At 40.8% G+C, this 21,696-nt stretch overlaps 1 protein-coding gene and 1 long non-coding RNA gene across 5 annotated transcripts in view; one reads left to right on the top strand and one right to left on the bottom strand.

Moving 5' to 3' along the window:
* TLL1 (tolloid like 1) overlaps positions 1–1,190 on the bottom strand; it is a 127,119-nt gene extending 125,929 nt beyond the window's left edge. The window contains exon 1 of one of the 2 annotated variants that reach the window (XM_071556206.1): positions 734–1,190. In XM_071556206.1, the coding sequence (XP_071412307.1) occupies positions 734–890 (157 nt within the window). In that variant the 5' untranslated portion in view covers positions 891–1,190. The remainder of the gene's footprint in view (positions 1–733) is intronic. The other variant, XM_071556205.1, reaches the window with a different exon arrangement.
* Positions 1,191–2,321: 1,131 nt separating this feature from the next.
* Positions 2,322–11,275, top strand: LOC139672346 (uncharacterized). 3 transcript variants are annotated; one of them, XR_011697907.1, is made up of 5 exons: positions 2,322–2,655; positions 2,909–3,007; positions 3,940–4,041; positions 7,157–7,275; positions 10,708–11,275. It is a non-coding gene; the product is annotated as an uncharacterized lncRNA (long non-coding RNA). The 3 variants fall into 3 exon arrangements; XR_011697905.1 differs by having other exon boundaries at positions 2,909–3,056; XR_011697906.1 differs by lacking the exon at positions 2,909–3,007.
* The last annotated feature ends 10,421 nt before the right edge of the window (positions 11,276–21,696 follow it).

Genomic DNA, 21,696 nt, shown 5'->3' with positions numbered 1-21,696 from the left:
AAACACCAAACCGCAGCACGTACTAGTCGGGTCATAAGAGCAGGACGCGTGGGCTTGCACTGCTGAAATCCCAGCAAACAGTTATCCCCCCGAGCATCCCCCTCCCGCTCGCGATCCACACTTATCCATATCCATAGGGCGGCCGGCGCCGAGGACCCGCCCCGGATCCGCCCCGGCCCCTGGGAAGGGGTGCCCGGGTGGGGGGCGACAGGTTGAGATGGAAGAGGGCGAGAGGGAGACGGAGGCCTCACCCACTCCCATCGCGGGGCCGGGGAGGGCCCCCGGAGAAGCCGCTAGCCTCCAGCGGAGCATGACCTGGCAGCTCCATGCCCCCCCGGCTGGTCATGGTCCTACCTCGAAACCTTTAAGCCCTCCGAAATGTTCTCTGCAACTTCCGCGGCTCCGGCGGCGGCGTGGCCCGAAGGGGTTCATGCCCGCCGCGGAGCCTCCGGGGCCGGTCCTGCCCTTCCCTGCCCTGCCCGCCGCCGCGCCCCTCTCCCACCCCAGCCGGAGGCGGTAGAGAAATGGGAAGTCCCGGAAAAGCAGGTCCCGAATACTTCCCCAGGTGAGGAACCTGAACGTAGTTCTCGGCTGCGCTCGCCACCGCTGCCCCGGGAGGGAGCAGGTGAGACCAGGACCTCCCCCGTCACGCACCCCGCCGTAAATAAAGCCGAGACAAAGTCACCATCTGGGAAGGGGGTGGGGAGCTGCATCAGATGTTGAAGTCACTTACCAGCTTTGCAAGGATCCTTATAATCTATCGCCTCGGCTTTATCCTCTTCAGTGAAATCGTAAGAGTAGTCATAATCAAGGCCAGAGCAGCAGGAAGGCTTCCCGCAGACAGTCCACCCGGCCAGCCACAGTGCCATCCTCCAGCAAAGCATCTTCATCCTCCCTCGGACGGAGAAGTGGTGGGCAGGGCGCCGGTGACTAGGCGGCCGGTTCGGCTGTCCACACCGGCTTGGGAAAGGAAGGGTAAGGGATGGAGGACCCACAGGTTTTGTGGGGGATTTTGGATTTTTTTTTTCTTTCTCCACCTGGAGGCTCTTCCGAGAGACGGTGCTCTCTAGGTAGCCCCAGTCAGACGGGTGCGACACAGAGTGAGGAGCATGAGCGTCGCTGCCCCTCCTGCCCCCTCGCCAGAGAAAAGTCTCTGGTGTGTGGGTGGGCGCAGGGGGTGGACTCAGGCAGAGAGATCCTGTCTGTCAGGGGGTCCCCTCGTCTCTGTCAAACCCCAGCCAAACTTCCCGCGAAGGAGGAGGAGGCGGCGGCGACGGCTGCCCGCGTCCCGTTCCGAGCCCGGCCCGCGCCCCGCTGCGCGCCCGCCGCGCCGCCGACCCTGGTCCCGCTGATGCTACGAGAAGATGGATCCGGGCTGCACATCAGCAAACTACCGCGGAGAGAGGGGAAAAGAAAAATAAAGAAAGAAAGAAAAAAAAAAGAAAGAAAAGAAAAGGGAGCAGGCGGGGTGGGGGAGGGAGGGTGCACTAAAGCAAAGCGCGGAGCTCTAGTGATGGGAGGCAGCAGCTATGCTGAAGGGAGCAAAGTGTCAGAGCTTCGCCTTCCTCTGCACAAACACTCTAAGCTCTGTCTCTGCTCTGTCCCCCCTCCTCCGTCCCCCTTTTAACTTACGAAAACCTTACAGGCAACTAACACACAGTCGTCAGCATCCTGCTTACTTATTCATACAGTCAGGGTCAGGATCCGGGCTGCTTCTGATCTGCTCCCTTGATAGTGTGTCTTATGGAAACACACGCGCATTCACTATACGCCTCTATCTCCATATAGCTTTCTCTCTAGATAAGTAGTGCAGGGCATTTAAACAACAACAAAAGGATCGAGATCAGATAAAACAGTGCGCAGATCGACACCCGGCATCCAAAAAAGCGCAAGAGAATGGGTGATGAGGAGGACGTTGCGAAGAATTAACTACAATTTAGAAGAGAGAAAAATAAATCAGTGTCTGTGTATTTACCCCTCTTCTGCGGCTGCTTTGCGGTGTTAGCCCCATGAGCTGAAGGGTGGGGGTTAAGGAGCGAGGGGGAGGGGTAAAGAGAAAAGTTTAGGCGCCCACAGTTTGTTTAAAAACAGAGGAAGGCAATGTAAAAAAGTCCATTGGTCTCCAGAAGTTCAGCCAAGCAACTGGGAACTGGTTCCAAAATGAAAGTAAGAATAAACAAATAAAATAATCAAGGCAAACAAAAAGTAAAATTGTAGCATGCAGCAGCAGCACGGAGATCTTGCAGTCGGGTTTTCCTGCTCTCACGTGGATCTCCAGGAAAGTGGTTGAGGTTTATTTTCCAAGCGAAGTTTCCGCGGGAGCCACCGCCCCGCTCCGCCGTGTCCTGCCTTGCCTCGCCCGGCCCCGCCGCGCTTCAGCGCCGAGGCGCCCCGAGCCGCCGCCGGCTGCTCGGGGCCGGGTTTTGTTTTAAAGCCCGAAAAGGGATCAGCGCGCAAAGCCTCATTTCGACCGATCAACCTGGAGAGGGAGGGGGAGGAGGAGTGGAGATACGTGCTGCTGGAATAAAATCAGATCAAGAGGAGAAGAAAAAAAATGTATATAGGTAGCTAGAGATCTCTCTGCCTGCCTCCTCCCCTTCCCCGAGAACGGCAGCTCCGATCCTGCAGAAACGCCTGAAACTGTTTCAGACCAAGGTGAGACTTTCCGTAGCAAACTCTACTCCTCCTCCTTGTACGAGTTTCCATGGTAAAGGACGGGGAGGACGACAGGGGGTGGGTAGAGGGGTGTTTCTTCTACTCCCATTTCGCCAGGGTGTCACATTTAACATGGACTTTTGAAAGGGCTGCCGTGGAGAAGTGGCTGCGTCTTTCACTCACTTCGGAGCTCTCACAGCCTCACTCTCTCCGCCAAAGCACTTCCCGGTAACCTTCCCTCTCTCTGTCGTAGGGGTGGAAATCCGGAGATAGTCCCTTCCCCTTGCTGTGCCAGGAGAGCAGGCAGTGGCGGCGGCGCACCCCTTGGCTCCGCGGGCGCGGGGCGTCCCAGGTGCCGCAAAGGCGGGAGGGGCAGCTGAAAGCAGTTACGCAAACTTCGGGTAGGCACACCTCGCTATCGCAGCTGTCGAGAGAGTAGGCACAACTTCCTATCGCCGCTATCAAGACTTATCTTCTAAAACCGGTGGCGAGCGGGAAGGCTGTGGGGCGTGGAGGCGAGGAGTGGGAAGGGCAAGGCGCAAAGCCTCTTGCCAAATGACAAAACGTGTACTGCCTGCCCAGAGACGCTGCGTCTGTTCCTGCCGTCCTGCGAATGAAGCCTTAGTGTTGCTATAGATAGGCCCTCTCAGCGGGTCATACTATTAAAACTGGAAAGGTCAGTTAGGGCAGAGCTAATAACAGTTTAATAATAGAACATATTAAGGAGCCAGGCACGGAGTAGCATCACTATCTTTGAAGCATCCATATGTTGTTCTTCCTTACACTTTTAGCATCCATGTTGTGTCCACGTTACTCCTAACCAGATCTTGTTTTTTCAGAATTGAAGGCCAAGGAATGGGTAGCTGCCATTGAAAAGGTGTGGCCTTCACTAAGGAATCGCTCTTCTATGCCCCAGCAGTTCAGTTTGTTGTGTGACATAAGGCACACAAAAAGCACCACATCACCAGATGACAGAAAAGCCTGAGAAACTTGTGGTGTGCTTGTTTCTTCTCTTTCTCGATGTGCTTTGCATGACCAGCCGCCTCAGACACTTGGAACTGACTTGCAATGTTATAAATTACATGCTCATTTGACATAGTGGACCTCCCTAACCTGGTTTTGTTATTTCACTTGCTTTGTTTCATATGTGCACACCTTTGAAAAGTTGATTTTCTTTTGTGTGCCTATGCACCCCGTCAAAAAAAAAAAAAAGAAACAATGTGTCTAGCAAGCATGTTTGTCAATAGAACTTCAGAAACACTGACTTTGCTGATTACTTTACAGCCCTAGAAGAGGAATATACAACATGCAATCCTAAACATGCCAGTTGCCAAACTGAGGAGATTATTAGAGCCTCTTCAGCAGGAGATTAACTCTCTCAGCAAGGTAGGCACTGACGTCACCCCCAGGCTCAATCTGCCCCCGACCTCAGCATCACCAGCACTGGCAGAGCGGCACCAAGTGCTCACAGCCTTGAGGACAGCTGGCCTTACAGAGCCCTGACTAAGACAGGAAACGAACTCAGAATTGCTAGATGGGAGTCATGCAGAAATCTGGGCACATAAGAGCTGTAACAAGTAAATGTGTGTATAGGTCAGGGTAAAAGCTGTTTTCTGCTTGTAATCCAGAACACATTAGAATTACTGTTTAAGGTAAGCATTGCAGCTCTGCAGAAGCTATTCTACATTGCTTAGGTGTTAATATTCCCATCAGTCACATTAGTAAAAGGCTCTCCTCATATTAAGAGAATTTTTTTTCCTGGTAACCAAACCACTTCACATTAAAAACTCCAAACTTTTTCCTGTATTAACCTGTTAGTTATCCAACTTAGTTTCTTTAGTGATGCAAAATTTTGAAACATTTTAAGTACAAAATCTTTTTTTCTGATCATGCATTCATGTCTACCATTCCAAAAACCTCACAACTCTGATAATCCATCTGACAACATAGTCAATCAAAAATCCATCCTACAGCCGTTTCCAAAGAAACGAACACATAGCCAGGAAGACAGAATGCTTAAGTTGGAAGGAAACCAACCAAAGGAACACAACAACAGCAACAACAAAGCTCCGAGCACTTTTCCTTTTCCTTTTCCTTTAAATTTCCTGATTTGGGGGTATATTACAGGGACACAGATAATGGTAAATAAAGTTACATTTGAAGTGGTGGTATTTTTTTTAATCCAGAAAGCTGTAGGCTTTTCAGCTCTTCCTACACATAAACACTAAAAAATGCAGGCCCCTCCTGCCAAAAATCTCCAAACAAACAAAAACCCATCACCAAATCAAAAAAAAGCCCCAAACAAAGAAACTTTAAAAACTTTATTAAAAAAACAAGTGTGTACAAAAGACAAACACAATCACAGAACTGAAAAAAATACATCTGAAATATCATTGCTCACACCTCCTCCTCCTCATTCTTTGGCTGCCTCCTGCTTAGGCCTCCATCTAGTGTGGAGTTTTAGGTGGGTGGACACAATAGGCTTCTTCACAAACATCAAGCTCAGCACATGCCTGAGGGTTTGAAGGCTGAAGACCATGGTGGGTCAGATCCTTGGGACCAGGACTTCTGGGACCTTTCAGGAGGCTAAAACAGAGTTCTGTGGGAGCTGGTTACCTTCCTGATTTATCTCTTGATAAACACATTCTCTGCCTCTGAGGTACCTAGAGCACTTCTGAAACAGCTGAAGTTATGTTTAAGCATTTTTGCATTCTCCAAATGGTTATTCTGTAGGGAAATACTGAAGCTGAAAGCACATTGAGTCAAATAAACTGTTTACAGTAACAAACATACATATATATAATTATAAATGCATACTGAGTAAATTATATAAACTAAAATTAGATTTTGAAGTTAAAAATCAAGCACTCATGATCTTAACAGCAGTGAGCTCACCTGAGAAACCTTATTTCTCTCTTCTCTCCCACATGTACTCATGAAAGTTGTTCATTGCATGTTTGCATACATTTTTTTTCTAGAGAACTCTGAGTTTAATTAACAAAAAGCCCTGCAATGTTATGCTTTCTGTTTTATTTTTGAAAGTATGCCCCATGCTTTATTCATTACACATTTATTCAGATCCTACTCTGCATACAGTTATTAATTTCCTCATGGGTATTTTATGGAGCTTGTTGATACAGTATTTATGGGTTTCAAAATATTAACTATTTTAATTTCACAAACCCCTCAGATGAGGGGATATTGTGACAGAATATGAATATTACATTTGGGAAACAGCTATAAGTTGACTGGTTTGATATCTTGTAGAACTGTCAGACTTGGCACTATAGAAAAGCTTATTTCTTCAAGGCCTGGTTCCCACTGCTTTCAGTTGCCATAATTTTCCTCACTGACTTTCTAACTACCTCTAATCAAACCCTGGAGTTTTCAGGCATCTGAAAATAAGAAGCAAATAATTAGCAAGTATTGTAATCTGAAAGCCTTGAACCAGCTTTATCAAGGAACTTGGTGGCAGAGGCAATGGCTAAGACACAATTTTCCAACTGCTCAGTGCTCTCAAGACTTTAGACAATGCTTCTCTTTCCATAATTCTTTTTCTTCAATGCTTCCTTTAGTTTCTAGAATAAAGATGACCAGACTTCTGCCAGCAATAGCCCCATCTTTAATGATACTCACATAATTCATTCACTGTTCAATCTTCAACTCTTCAACACAGTACCTGTTAATAAGAATAGGTAGTCCTGTGTTTGGCCCAGCATTTGAAAAGATGTGTCCGTCTTCATCAATGGATTTCATGGTTAATACTGGCAGAAGAGGGAATCTTGGGATCCCTTTCAACCCCTGGGAGAGGGTGTTTTTTAAATAGCATACTCCCATCTGCTTGCTTCCCGTGTCCATGCTTTGCCTTGTCTTGGCTTTGTATTTCAAGCTTGTCTTCGTTCTATCTTCAGTCTTGGCTGTTCAGCCCACTTTTGTTTTTCTTATCTAGTTAATGCTAGTGTTTGATTCACATCCCAGTTTCAACTGCCCTAGCTGCACTTTAATTGTGTTCTGGGACTTCTCACTCAGATTCATCTTCAGCTATGCAGGGTTCTTTGTTGTTGTTGTTTTATTTTCACTCCCTTTATCTACTTGATCTTTCTCCTATGTCTTCTTGCCCCATATAATTTTTAGTTCTGTTGACATCCACCTTCCTTGTCTGTTCTTTACTCCAGGTGTGCACCACAAAGTTGATCTCGCTCCTTCACCTTATATCCCAGTTACAGTTACCCTCACCCCAGCCTCTATGTTGCTGTTCAGGCAGTTTTTGCTTGTCTGCTACCCTTCACCCCCCTCCTCAGTTGGTTCCTTCTCAGGCCTGGTTTCCCTATGCAAAATATTTCACTGTCCCAAAACACGTCCAGCATTCCCATTGCTGATTTCTGCTAATCACACCCCACATTCTTTCTCAGCAGCTTTGTGCTGACTTCACTATTCTGCAAGATCATTTCTTCTTACCCATCTATTCAAGTGAGACAACCTTCCCTTCCTCATCCCATAGGTACAACTGAGGTGGATTAACCATCTGAAATCATCGCTTCCTCTCAATTAAGTTCCAGATACAAGCAAGGCACAGCTCAAAATGTTCATGCGATATATCATTGTAGGTGAGACACTCAGGTAATAGAGCTGCTACAACTACCTGCATTTAAGGCTGGCTGTGATGGTGTGTAAGTCCATAGCAATGCTAAAGGGGCAAAAAGCCATAAGGACTGATACTCTACTTTCTATTCTACTCTAGATTTAACTACATTTCCTACAGGCTGAGCATAAATACCCTTCCAAAAATACTGCCATGAGTTTTTTTATTAGGATCAAACCCATATATTTGCCAATTCCATTGTCAAATACCTGGGTAATTTAAGCTAACTTTTTAAAAGAAAGGTTAATTAAGGAGAAATTAAAACTGAAAATCAGTTTGTAGGAGACACTAGCATGGAAAAGTCATATCAAATTTTCACAATTAGGCAGAGGTATATAAGCAACTTAAACAATATCTACCAGCAGACATTGTCAAGGAATTTTGATAATAGATACTCAATCAGATTCTGTTTATATCATGATTTGTGTTACACCCTCTCCCTTTTTAATCCTCTAAAAATGTAGAAGAGTAAAACTACATTGATAACATATATTGATGTTAAGACAAGTAATCAAGCAGCAACAACAAACTCAGAGATGAACAACTTAAATTAGAAACTGTTCTGTGTTTGCTCAGCATCTCTGATCCTCATCAAGCAATAAATCAATTTGTAGGAGCTGTGGACAGCTATTTAAACACAGGGCCAGAAGAGCTTAATTGTTAAAACAATGTTCAAAGCTAGAAGGTATAGGAGGATAGCATAAGAGGTCATATTAAATATTCACTTGTCTGAAAACTGCTGCATTCCAAGTATTAGGAGGCAACCTGACCTCTTAATTAAAAAACAAAATCTATGAGCTTTAAGCTTAGCAAAGCTTAGCTTGCAGTTCTTCAGAAGATAGAAGCTGCCAGATGAAAAACTAGCATCTAAATTTTTGCCAGCTTGATTTTGTTTGGTTTACTTTTTTGTCTAACATTCAAAAAACACAGCTAGAAGCTGTTTGTTTTGAAGTGTGCAGTTTATTTTTGCAAGTTGATAAAGCATTCAGGATTCAATTCTCAACTTAGTTAGAGGCTGTTCCTTGTCAAAGGTGACAGCAAACTTGCATTTGACTTGCATCAGAGCTGATCACGGTCACTTATCAGTCATCATTCTAGGCACTGGGAGCTGATGGACATAGCTTCTTTGTCAATTATATGATAATATAAGTGTAATAAACTACAACAATGATATTACTATTCCTAAACTTTTTCTTCTAGGAACAAATATTGTTGGTAGACTTAAAAGTGACAATTGTCATTAGACTGACTAGCTGTACAGGGTTAATCTTACCCTCCAGTATTCAGCATACTGTCACATAGCTGGGAGTCAGTGGATGATTTTTGACAGAAAAAAGCCTCTAATGAGCCTGATCTTGAGTGACTGCTGAGCATTTTGATCTTCCATTCAGTCTCAGAAGATGAAGCAGCTCAGCTTCTTGCCGAACAGGATTCATGGTTTTGAGCTATGTGCCACTCAGATGAAAAACCTCTAGTTTATATTTTAATTTATCACTTATAACATCTCTGGAACTTACCACAGAAAATATAACACTGAGACTGGAGGAAATGAATCAAAGCAAATGGAAGAACCCTGCCCTAACTGGGTTTTCTACATAGACACAATGTATTCTTCTAACTGCGGATCATTGGAAATAAATAAGGCATATCACCAGCACTTGGGAGGAAGAATGGCAATTGTCTTACAGAAAGCTGTATGAAACTATGATACAAGCACTATCTATTGCAGAAATACTGTCCTGTAGTTATTGGTCTTGTTCTAGATGTGGTAATATTTACTTAAGTTCTCTACACAGCAGAGAACTTTTTCTCCTTTTGACATTATCTAACCTATATGTCATGAATACAGGTAAATACAGGTAGTATGATACCCACTGAATTTTATGGTGTCACAATAAAAAAAAAAAAACAACCACCAAAACCAGAAAACTAACAAAACAAAAAGACCTCAACCATAAACACCCAAAACCAAAACAAACCCCCCTCATATACATAAGGTTCTTACATAGTACCTTTTTCTAATCTTCAGTTTCATAAGATGTCTCTGGCAAAACTAATTTAATTGCATCCACATTATCCAACTCTCTTCAGAATTATTTGTACTGTGCTTATTGCCAATTCTTCTTTACTATAATAGAACACTTTCCAGCAAAAGATTCTTTTGAACGCAGGCACTGATGTACTATGCAGCAATAATTAATAATCTCTGTCTAGATAATTTGGAGATTATATTGTATTTTAAAGATGAATGCCAACAAAGGTGATAGTTTTGTGCAGACATAAACAATATTTGCTGTAAATAGTACATTTTTTACAGTAACTACACGTATATACATATGCTTTACAATTTGAGCTTAATTTGCAGCCATTACAGTACAATATGCCTTCAGCACAATTAGAGAACTAAGCATTTTTTTACCCCCTCTCACTTCAATGCTATATAATTTGCAATGCTAGAGATGTCACAGATGACTGACTAGACATAGTTATTGGCAATTGTGGGTACAAATACAGGTACACACATATACATGCACACATATATACTCACAGTATAAAGGACCCAAACTAAAGTCTGAGACCAAGGCACTTCCAAAATTAATTACAGAATCTGGAACCAGCATTTACATAAAATTTTCATCCTTCCAAGAAAAGGGTGAAAGAAGTCCCATGCACCACTTATGCATGCATTGTTCTGTATTGCACCTAATCCAGAGTCCAGTCTCTCTGTGAAAGCAGTATAGATCTTCTGAAGAGTCAGATTTATTATACATTCTCCAGACTTCTAGGTTTGGGTTTCCCATGTGTTGGTACAAGTGCCCTTGTCAAGTTAGGCACTGAAGCCCTTATTTTATGAGTGCAGACTTAAAACGTTGGACATAGGAACAATTCAGAATCTTCAAGTGTGAAACATAAGGTGTATGTACTTCTGTTTATTATTGTGTAGAACTGCCACAATAGGTAAGTTGGGGTTTTTTTAAAGTAAATATATGTGTTCACATGCATTTTATTTGTTAAAGAATTGCATTTACCAGATAAAACTGCAGTTGATTCCCAGCATTTAAAAAGTCCTAACTCCATCTGCCATAACCAAATTTGTGTCTGTGCAGACCCTCTTTTTCAGTGAGTGACACGAACAGAGGTTTGCAGGACAGACACTGCAGATAAATACAACAGGACATATTATCAAAATCCATTTACTAGAAAAATTTGTAACATAAACCCTCGAATTTTGGACAAAATGCTAGCAGTGAAAACAGTCAGAAATATTCCTAGTTTAAGACTAAGCTGTACTAAAATAATAGCTCATGACTTATAAATGATTCAAAGAGTCTTCAGTTTGAAACTTCTTTACTATTTTTGCTCCTTCCTAAACCTTTTTTCTTCTCTCTGTATGCACACATAAATCACAGAACCTGCTGAGTTGGAAGGACGCACAAGGATCATTGAGTCTAACTCCTGGCCCTGCACAGCACCATCCTCAACAGTCACAGCATGTGCCCGAGATTATCATCCAAATGCTTCTTGAACTCTGTCACGCTTGGTGCTGTGACCACTTCCCTGCATAGACTGCTCCAGTACCCTACCATCCTCCAGTTGAAAAACCTTTTCCTCATATCCAACCTAAACCTTCCCTGACACAACTCCCTGTGTCCTGTCACTGGTCACTACAGAGAAGACATCAGTGTCTGCCTCTCATCTTTCCCTTCTCCAGGCTGAACAGACCAAGTGACCTCAGCCACTCCTCATACTGCTTCCCCTATAGACCCATCACATCTTTGTTACCCTCTGCACGCTCTCTAATAGCTTGATATCTTTCTTATATTACAGTGACTAAAATATGCTGAATGCTATTACTTTGTCACTCAACTCTCTTTAGAAATGGATACTGCCAGTTTATTTTTATTCTTATCTTTATAAGAAGTTATTTAATTTGTTGTTAAATGTCAAGCTATTTCTTGAATACAGTTTTTGATATTTGCATGTCTCATGTGACTCTAAATATGGTTGCTTGATGTATTTGTAATAAGTTTGCTTTTCCTCTGCAAGTTCTATTTACTTTAACGAACAGATCAGTTTGCCAATTGTCTCCATCAGTACCTCTGGGTCTTTGGTTCTTATCACTTGTTACATTTCTTTCTCTAGCTTCCATCCTCAATGTCACCACAGGAACAAAATATTTGTTTGTTTGGGAAATAAAGACCTAGGAACATGCCTGAGTTTTGGTTTAAAAAGCAGTGGCAAGCTGATGAGAAAACTCTTCTGAAACCCAAACTGTGAATATATTTTAGTATCCGAACGGTAACAAGGAATTGTGTTGATGCCACCTACATTTTTAATGTAGTTCTTCAGACAGTGTAGACATAATGGAGTTCATCAGGTAGTTTGCTAGAGAAGTGATAAAACACCAGAAACAGCTCAAGGATTTCTGTGTGAAAGAAGAGACTTATAAATAAAATTTATAATTAATGTTCAACAGTGAGCATTTAATGAGCAATATAGAAAATACTGCCTGACCAAGCCTCCAGTTAATACCCAGGCTAAGCTTCTCAATAAAGCCAGTCTCACCTATACCAGCATTAGGCCTTTCTTACAGATTACCCAACACAACAGTAATTAAATGTGGTTGTCTTCCCAGACTCAACCCTCCTGTCCTGAGCAAAGCTCGCTTTTAGAAAGCAACCAGAGCCACCCGGAGATAGGGCAGGGTCCAGCTCCAGTGCCTCGACACTTGCATATTTTCCCAAGAGTTTGCCCAGCTTGCAGCGGATGGCATGGAAGGTAACGTGCTGACGCCTGGCATCCCTGCCTGATCAAGGCTTATTTTTTGGCATCCTGCGACCCCTAGTGAGAGTCGGGGCGGGCGAGGGGGCAGCGGCCACCCCAGCCCTCGCCTGTGGCCCCTGCCAGGGGCCGCCAGCGCCGGCGGGCACCCGCCAGGCACCCGCTATTTCCAGGTCGCGGGCAAAACATCTCTCCAGGGGTTTCCGTTTCCCCCGTCAACTAACTGAAAGCTACTATAAAAGCATAATAACGCGTTGCCTTTGGTCGCTTCGAAACAATGTGCTGATTGTGCTGCAACTTCACAAAAAGCTGCTATAAACTGTCAAGGCAATAGAGGGAGAGGCAAGGCACAGCACTGGTATTCTACATACCACCCCAAAAAAAGGAGAAAGAAATAAAATTGCCGGCTACACTTTTACTTAATTAAGTACATGTAAGGCCTAAGCCTTTGCAAATAGCAGCTATCAGTATGTAAATTGCATTTGTTTGCCCACTGGTGTTAGGAAAACTTTGGTGAGAATTTAGTTTTGCAGCATTCAAAATTGCAAGCTAAGCCTTTTGCTGTTGTCATCATGGTTGGATCCACCAGAACAATGGAATTTAAAACAATGATTGATTCTGTTCTAAACACATACATAAATTAAAAGCTGAGAATGTAAACATGCCATTATTAAAAGTGGAAAGGATATTTCTCAACTTGGTTCAGCTGCTTAAACTAAGATCAACTTGGTATTCATATGAATGCATCAGAATATGTTTGAATATACAGGCTGTGTCATGTATCAAACTGTTTTCTGTACTTAGATATACTGTACACACACTTTTAGGGCCGTAGTTGCAGTATGAAATGGGCAAGTCTGCTATTTTAATTTCTACAATTTACAAACAAAACATACAAACAATTCTACCTAATGCTAAAAATAAACATGTGAGAACTTAAATATTTTGATTGTCCAACAGAAATTATAATAATCCAAATGGATCACTTTTTCAATTGAAAGGTATTTACTCTCTGACTGGTGAAGCATTGCTATTTATCAGATGAAAAGATTGCAGGATATGAAACATACCTGGGTTTCAAAGACACATATTAATATCTTGTGATATATTCATTTCCAAAAAAGGAAGTAGAGGCCTACAATCAGGGGATTTTATTCATCCTTTTACATCAAAACAATTAGAGCTTACCTCTGGTTAATAGTATTGCCTTCTGATTTGTAGCTTCCTAAAACCCACTAAACCCAAAGTCAAGCCTTGTAGTCATTCAGTCTTCGGGGAAGTTTCCCTGTACTTACAAGTTGAGTTGGCCCATGTCATACTTAGAACCAAAACTAAAAAGTTCAAAGATCTTCAGCAGTTCAGATTTAAAAACCTACTTTGAACTCAGTGAAACTATTTTCTTTGGGAGTTGAAATTCTCCCAAATGTTTGCATAGTGGGAGTGTGGATAACATGAATGCCAGATGAGCCTGCAATTGCCATTTCCCATTTTTATAAGTTTCTTTTACTTGGTTTAGTGCCTCCTATTCATTGGTCACTTTGCTAAACCACCACTTTAAGCATTGTGCTATCAAGCCTATAAATTACCTCTGATAAAATTACTAGTGCAGAGAATTTATTGTTAGTTATACTTCTTTTATGTATTTCAGGAACCTATCTATCAACATGCTTCAAAGGAAAGGAGTCCACCTTTCTGCAGCAATGTGGTGGATATCACAACTTGCATAACCCATAACAGTACATTAGTGAACAAATAGTAAAAGAGCTGTCCATCATCCACAAATTCTCTCCTCAAACTGTTAGGCCAATTTTTCTTTAACTTTGCTCCACATATGGGCAACATATTACACAAAAGTTTTTACAGGCCTGTTTGGCTGAGTAGAGAAGCTGCAAACCCTGTAATATTAATATAATACTGTTGTGTCACAGTGAGGAAGGGAAGGGCAGAGAGTCCATCAGAGGCACTAAATCTGATTCTGTGCAGCAAAGTACATAATGCTGATGGCTGCATTCATGGCTATTGGGTCTTTCACTGTGGCATAAATCAAGTTGTTTAAAAATACCTTTAAGGAATTGGAAATGTACACTACTCGAAGTATACAATATGTTTTTTAAAGTATATGGATTATATTCGAAGTCAGCTGATTTATCAAAGATTGACCTAAGGAGAAAATAAAGATTTATTTTTTTCTTAACAGTTATAAGAGCCTCCTTTAAATCATTTTTTCTTTTATCAAATAATTCTGGAAATTCTCACTGATAATGCAAATTGTAAGTTGATATTTATATACATTCGCTGTAGGTGTCAGCATTGCTTTATATCGTTGTAGAGAACTATATTTTTTTTCTTCTCAAAGAAAGAAGACATGCAGACTTGTCATTTTCCACATGAAAGATAAATTTTAATGCCAGTTTGTCTTTTACAACCCATTTCAGACTGATTCAACAGTATATTGCATAGGTGCAACAAAAGTACATGAATAGAAAAAAATCTACATTGTTTTCCTATGCACCCATTTTCAGTTTTAAAACCTTTTCATTCCAATTATTTTTTAATAAATATTGATATAAACAGTGTTTGTGTAAGCTTTGCAAATGTTTCTCAGATGTTGCAAGGAGCAACAATTCAGTTATTCTAAATAAACTGTGAATCTACCTTCTTTACACTGACTGTAAAGGTCAACAACCAGAAAGTTCTTACAATTTTCTGGTGAAATTCTCATAAAGCCACCATAGGGCAAATATTATTTAATACTTTCATTCATGAACTTACCATACAAAAGAAAAGTATGCCACTGAAGTCTGTTGATAATATATTATGGAGATGAATTATCCATGCTGAAGGGAATTGTACTATCATACTAGAAGTGAATGACCTTGGGAGCCAAAGTAATAGTAATTGGATGAAAATGTACAAAGTGTACAGCCATGAAAAATGGTAACAACAAGAATTGGTTTTGGGATTGGAGGCATAAAGAGTGATTGAAGGAAGATATGAATCAAATAGTCAAACAATATTATTATCAACCTCCTACAACCATGAAAGAGAAACACAATCCAAGCATCTATAAGGTAAGATACTTCCAATTAAAGAAAAAGGGAGAAACACTGATGTCTTTATTACAAACTCAAGTCTATATGAGGATTACTTGAAATGGGGCATACAATCCTGACCATTCCTTTTATCAGAGGAACAGAATGCTTCTCTTCCTGGAGGCTATTAAGAGAGCACTTCAAAATCATTTGAAGAGATATGTTAGCTTCCTATAAGAGTAGTGGGAAAAAAATTAACTACATGAAAATAGCATCAACACATGAAGAAAGTCTACAAACTGCTCAAGAATGACGTTAAAGCTGGGAGAGAGATTCTGACACCACCACCCAGAAGGAAAAACAAAGGAAGAAATCCCACCTACTTTTCAAAAGGAGCTCAAAAGACAACATATGATCTGTCTGCTTGGTCTAAAGTGTGATAGAGTCTGTGTCCCTGGGAGGTCCCAGAAGCCCAATCTTTCATTTGCATTACAGGTTTGAACCAAAGTTTGTCCTTGGTGCTAGGCCATTATCTACTGATAAAGTGCCACTTACAGAAGATTGTGGGCAGTTTTAGGTGGTCTATTTCTAAGTCAAAGAGAACAGAGGAGAGTTTGGGCTTTTTGCAGCAGTAGGTTCAGAATCTATTTAGATTAGAGTTATCCTTCTTCACTACAGGTGATAATCACCTTGATTACAGAGACTTCTCAGTGTTGGCTGGCTCACAACATTTTTGAGCTAGGGAATTTAATTTAGATAAGGATTTCACATGGGGCATTTCCTTAAATGCAAGTTTAACCTGCATGTTTTCATAACACACACACACACTTTAGAAAATGTTGCTTTTAAAGATTTGTTTACATATACATTTTTTTCTGCCCCACTCCCACTATGTCTCTAATAAATAAGCCTTGTCCATAACACTGTAGAGCCACACTGATTTATTTTAAGGTCATTTCAAAAGAACTGAGAAGCTCCTATCAATGGCACAGTAAAACGCTGAGTTCCCTATAATTCTGTGGCTGCAGAATCTTGTCTCTATCATAGATTTGCCCTTGGGTTGCAGAATAAACAAAGAGAGTATTTATAGCCCTTTTCATGCAAAGAGATTTGATCATTCAAAAAGAAGGCAATGAATTGCACAGTACTTTCTATATCCCCAGGCTAGCTACTAATATTAGTGCTAAGGAAAAGCTGATGTCACCTGATTGATTACAGTCTCTGCTTTGGTACATCTCTGGGTAACAATGGGTCAAAAAGTTGACTATTATTTTTTAATTAATTTATTTCAACATAGTACTATTGTCATTACAGATTTAGAATTGCTGTCCTTCACCTGAATTACATCAGACTGCTATAGTTGATACAGGATATAGGAAAAATCAAAGTAGCACTTCTCAGAGTCCATGCAAAGAAAGTTTCAAGGAAACAGATGGCTCTGACCATTTGGAAGTGGCTCACAGATATTACTCTTACTAAATAAGAGAAGCTGGAGATGAGGTAGACAAGCCGTAAATTACCTCTTCCCCCTGCCCCACTCCAGCTGTGAGTTGATGCCAAAATAAGATTCAGAAGGTTATTGGAAGGTTCAAAGTTTCTTGTATTATAAGGCAGGAACTCAATAGAATAAGCTCTATGACATCCCTGGTCTTCTCAAAGTCCTTCTCTACTCTCTAAACCAAATATCCTTGTTTTGGAGGAGTTAGATTTAAGCTGCATCTTAAAATGTGGCACACAACACAGCTGTGCTTTTATGAGAGTACCCCTGGCTGGAAGCCTCACTTACTCAGCTGGATTGACTCTATTGTGGCTCAGGGTACTTGTGCTAAGTACACACACTTGCATGCTCACAATGACAGCCACATCCGGATCCTCCTCAACCCTGAAAAATTCCCATAAAGCTCAGTTTTTATTATCCAGAACAAACATTGAATGCTGTGGGTAAAACCACAAGTTAAACATCTAATATAGGCTTATGATTTTTACCTAGCTTCCATGATAAATAACTACTTTAAAAGCAAGATAAATTGACCCCATTTTTTGTTATCTCTTCCTCTACTGTTTGCTGTAAATCCAAATTCTAATTTAAAATAAAATAAAATAAAGATTTAGACAAACTGCTAAAATGCAGAGTAAAGACAGAGAAAATGGAAGTATTTGCTAACTAATAACACTTTGGGAATCTCAGGTTGTTTTTCATCTATAAAACAGTACAGTGATTTTCACTTGAAAAGGTAAGAATCCTCTTACAAGTTGTGACATAAAGACCCTATTTGTATTACTGAAAGGGATGGAGTTTAAAGATGTGAAGGCGAGGGGGGGGGGGGAAGAGTGAAAAAAAACAAACAAGCCTGGTTTTGGTTTTATGATAATGTGGTTTAGAGAAAAAAATATTCACATTTTAAAAATAATTTATCTGAGCAGATTGGAACTTGTAGTACAACTTTTAAGTACAATGTGGATCCTCCTTTTTATTGATTAGGTCTTTCTGAAATAATACCCAGTCATGCAGGAACAGAGGCCAACTGAATTACTTCTGCTTTGTTCTATAATGGGAAAAAAATAATTCCAGCCACATCACTGCAGCATTGAGCAAACTGATGTCTAAAACTAGGTGTTGAAATAGAAAGGATAAGCACAGTGGGATACATGGAGAACAGACTAAATGGAAACTGAATACATGAAAGCTGCTACATCAGTTTCATATTGGCTCTGATTTTTAAAAGAATCTTTTACAGTAAAAAGAAAGTAGACTATTTCAAAAGATTAAAAAAGAAAACAAGTCCTTAACAGACAGTTTGCAGCTCCTGTAGTAGGATATAAAGCTGTCATAATTAATTAGGAAACATGTAACTAAACCCATAATTAATATGTTTGGTAGTTTGCACTAGTATTTCTTATCCATATATACCAAAGTTTAACTTACTATTAGTCACTTTTTCTAGTTTTTAATTTAACAGTTGATTAAATATTAGATATGTTTATACAGATAATTGTTATTAATACATCAAATAGCTATAATGAGGATCTAGAATACGGTGCATTGAAAGTACAAGATACTTTTATGCATCTCCCTTGCAATATAGCTTTTCATTTGATTACACACTGCATTTTCCTAAAGTGCAAGAATGAACAGTAATCATGGAATTCAACACTTTGTGTTATAGTGGTAGTACAGGACCCATGTCCTCAGATTTCCAGGAAAATTAGGTGTTCACAGATAACTGTGAAAAGCTTTTTGATTTTACTCCCCAAACCAGTACCTCACAGGATGTTTTTGGCAAAGACAGTGACAGAAACTCATTTTATAGGCAAGAAAATTTCCTCAGCTACAAGACCATCCTTTCTTTTCTTAACATCCCAGCTCATTCAAAACACATATCCCAAAGTCCTCAACAAAACTGAGATGAGTCTTGCAAACAACAGACTCTTTTACTGTGTTGTGCTGATTCATTCCAAGCACTGTTCATCCTGCACGCTAAATGAGGCAGTCCTGTGGGAAAACAAAGGATGAGATCATGTAATTAAAGACTATCTTATAATGTACATGGGGATTGAACTATAACAGCCTCAACAGTCTTAATTCTATTTCTTAACTCTTGAGTTATTAAGAGTTTTTTGTTTTCTAAATGTAACCACCAATAGTTATGAGCAAAGATATTTAAAATAACCAAAAATTCCACAAAAAAAAGTTAGCCACCTGGAAACATACCAACTGCTACTATATGGTATACAAGGAGAATTATCAGTAGGTACAACTGGAAAACAACATTTCTACTTTTTTCAAGCATTCTATTCTCAGTTTTCCTATCCATTAATGTTTTATACGTTTTTGCAGAGATATTTCAATGAAATTCTGACAGATTAACTAATTTGAAATCCTGTCGTCTGGTTCCCACCGGGTCACAGACTTGGTTACTTCAGTGGGATGCTGATAAACTTATCCATATTCCTCAGGCCTATCTGTCCACCACAGAAATCCTACAGACCCTGCTCCCTGTCATTTCTCTGCTGAGTGCTCTATCAAGTTGGACACAAAACGGTCATTCCATTCAGAAGGAAATTTAACTCTTTTTGTCAGAGTTCAAATTTAAATATTTTAAGCTTCTAAATCTCTCCTAAAATGGATGCCATTCCCCACTCCCCAGCACAAGTCTCTGGTACATTTACAACTTTTTTGGAAGCTGAAGGCCTAAAACTCATATTATTCTTCAACTGTTCCCAAGAGCTGGATCATCTACAAGCTCTGACAGCCATCCTACAATAAGAGATTGTTTTGAAAAAGCATCCCTCCTGTCTGAAGTTCTAGATTTTTCTAGATCCAGAAAGCATTTTGTTTTGAAGCTGCAGAGAAACAGATTTGGGGCAATCATGCCTCACATCTTCTGTCTCACCATGCCAGTCCTTGAATCCCCAGTGCTGTCAGGCAGCAGCTCAGGCAGGGCTTCTCTTCAAGGAGTACAAAACCAGGAGCTCAGGGAGATTTCAGCACATCAACACTGTGGGCAGAACAGGACACTGGAAACAGGGCCCATCCAGGCACTCCAGTAGAGAGCAGATGGAGACAAGACTTGAGCTAAGACTGCAACATGAATCAGAAGGGACAGGGCTAGCAAGCGTACCTGCAATGCAAGTCCAAGGTCCATCAACAGAAGCAGGGGTGGACAGACAGATAGACACAGCACTGCTCCAAAGGGTATTAGAGCTCAGGTCTGAGCTTAAATGGGGCCCCGGGGGCTATGGGCAGAGGGTGTGTGGATGTGGTTCCAGGTGAGGCTGCTGGGGGACCCTAATGCCTGTTACAGCACAGAGGGTTTGGGGAATGTTAAGGTTAGTGTTGGGGCTGTAGTTGGGAATATCTGGGGTTTCAGAGCCTCAGCATGTTCAGTAGTTTGCAACCTCAAGAGGAGGGTGTGATTTCTTATGAATAATTCCCACTTATTCTTTTTTTTTTCCTTATTCATCTGGGGCTTTGTGGCTAATATTGCTTATTTAAAGGATTTACTCTTCCTCTCTTTCTTCAATTATATTTTGACTTATATTGGCTTTGTTTGTTTGAAGCCATATCCTTCCTTTCTCTGTTCTTTTCATTAGTCTCCTTTGTTCAATTTTTATGTTTGTTGAAATGTAAACTTCTGGGGACTGCAATGTTGAACAAGTTCCTTAACTCTTGTTGAACTCATTAATTCCTGGAACAAGAGTCAATAGAGCACAACTGATGCAAAAACTTTTGTTCCTCATTCCTGGAGGTTTTTCCATCATCTGTGCTAGGAACTCCTCTTCCCAGAATCATTTTTATGTCTAATGATGCCTTCAGTCCTTTGAGGCCTCTGAACTGAGAGAATCCAGGCAGAATTCAAGACCACTCTTCTCCTTGGGAAGTGAGCTCTATGTTGCAGCTTACAGGCATATCACAGGAGTTCAACAAATGTCTCTGAGGCTGTCAATGTAAAGGTCATACACAATGCTTTATTAAATTAGGAATAATATCCACCAATACTGAAAATAATGCACTGTTTAAATGTCCACATGCAAATCATACAAATACAAGCTGTTACTGTAACTTCAGGTGCTCACAGCTGAAGAGTTCACTAAAGAAAGGTATGTTACTCTTTTGGATTTCTAAAGGATCTTTTCCTGTTTTTTATCCAGAGCCACAGAATACCTTGTAAACATTATCAGTTAAAGCTCATGACATTCTTGTGAAGTAGGAAGACTTTGCTCACCTTCTATACAGTTTTTCTAGGTTAAAGTATAGGTGGTGAGTAGCACAGCAACACAACAAAGCAATGTGGCACTGATGGCAAAAAAAAAGTGCCAAAATCAGTTGAACCTTGGGGCATATTAGGGTCCCATTTCATGGGTTTTGCCAAGGCACCTTCTGTTACAGTGCTGTGCAAACTTTCATATCAGAAAGTGTGATCCTGTATAGGATCATTTCTGACACAAAATGTAGCAGGTCATATTCTCATTTGTGTTCCTTCTTCTTTTCCCTGCTTAAGATCCAAAACTGCCTGCAAAGCAGACAGGAAGCTCTCAATGTGAAAGAGCACTGGGCTTATGGATGTCATGCAACACTGGACTTTAGATACACTGAGCATTCAGGGCAGTCCAGATACACTGTAAGTATTAAACATATTCAGTTGCACCAAAAATCTCTGTTATAACAAGAAATTGCATCAGGCAACATAGGTGGACAGTCAGGAACTAGCACGCTAACACTGACCAAGTAGCGCACAAGATTTTATAGTTCCAAAGGTCTTCAGAGATCCTCTCAACCTCTCTATGAAGCACATCCAAGCAGATTTACAAGTTTAGACACAGTCCCCTGTTAACATGATCTAAATGCTTGACAGATCACAGAATGAACAAAGTGGTGTCGTGACTTATGAGACTGTACATGGACAGCTATCCAAATGCTAGAAAATGCAATCTTAATTAAGTTGTTAAAACAAGCTGTTAAAGATGTGGGATTTGACTGCTTACATAAAATAAATTATGCTGGTTAGATAAGTATGTTTATCATAGCATTTTTACATATTTTCCTTATTCCAGTGGACTGTTTCCAAAAATAGTAACATATTT

Source organism: Pithys albifrons, chromosome 5, assembly GCF_047495875.1.
Source record: "Pithys albifrons albifrons isolate INPA30051 chromosome 5, PitAlb_v1, whole genome shotgun sequence".
Lineage (NCBI taxonomy): Eukaryota > Metazoa > Chordata > Aves > Passeriformes > Thamnophilidae > Pithys > Pithys albifrons.
The sequence above is the reverse complement of the archived record's forward strand: the minus strand, read 5'-3'. Positions and strand labels throughout refer to the sequence as shown.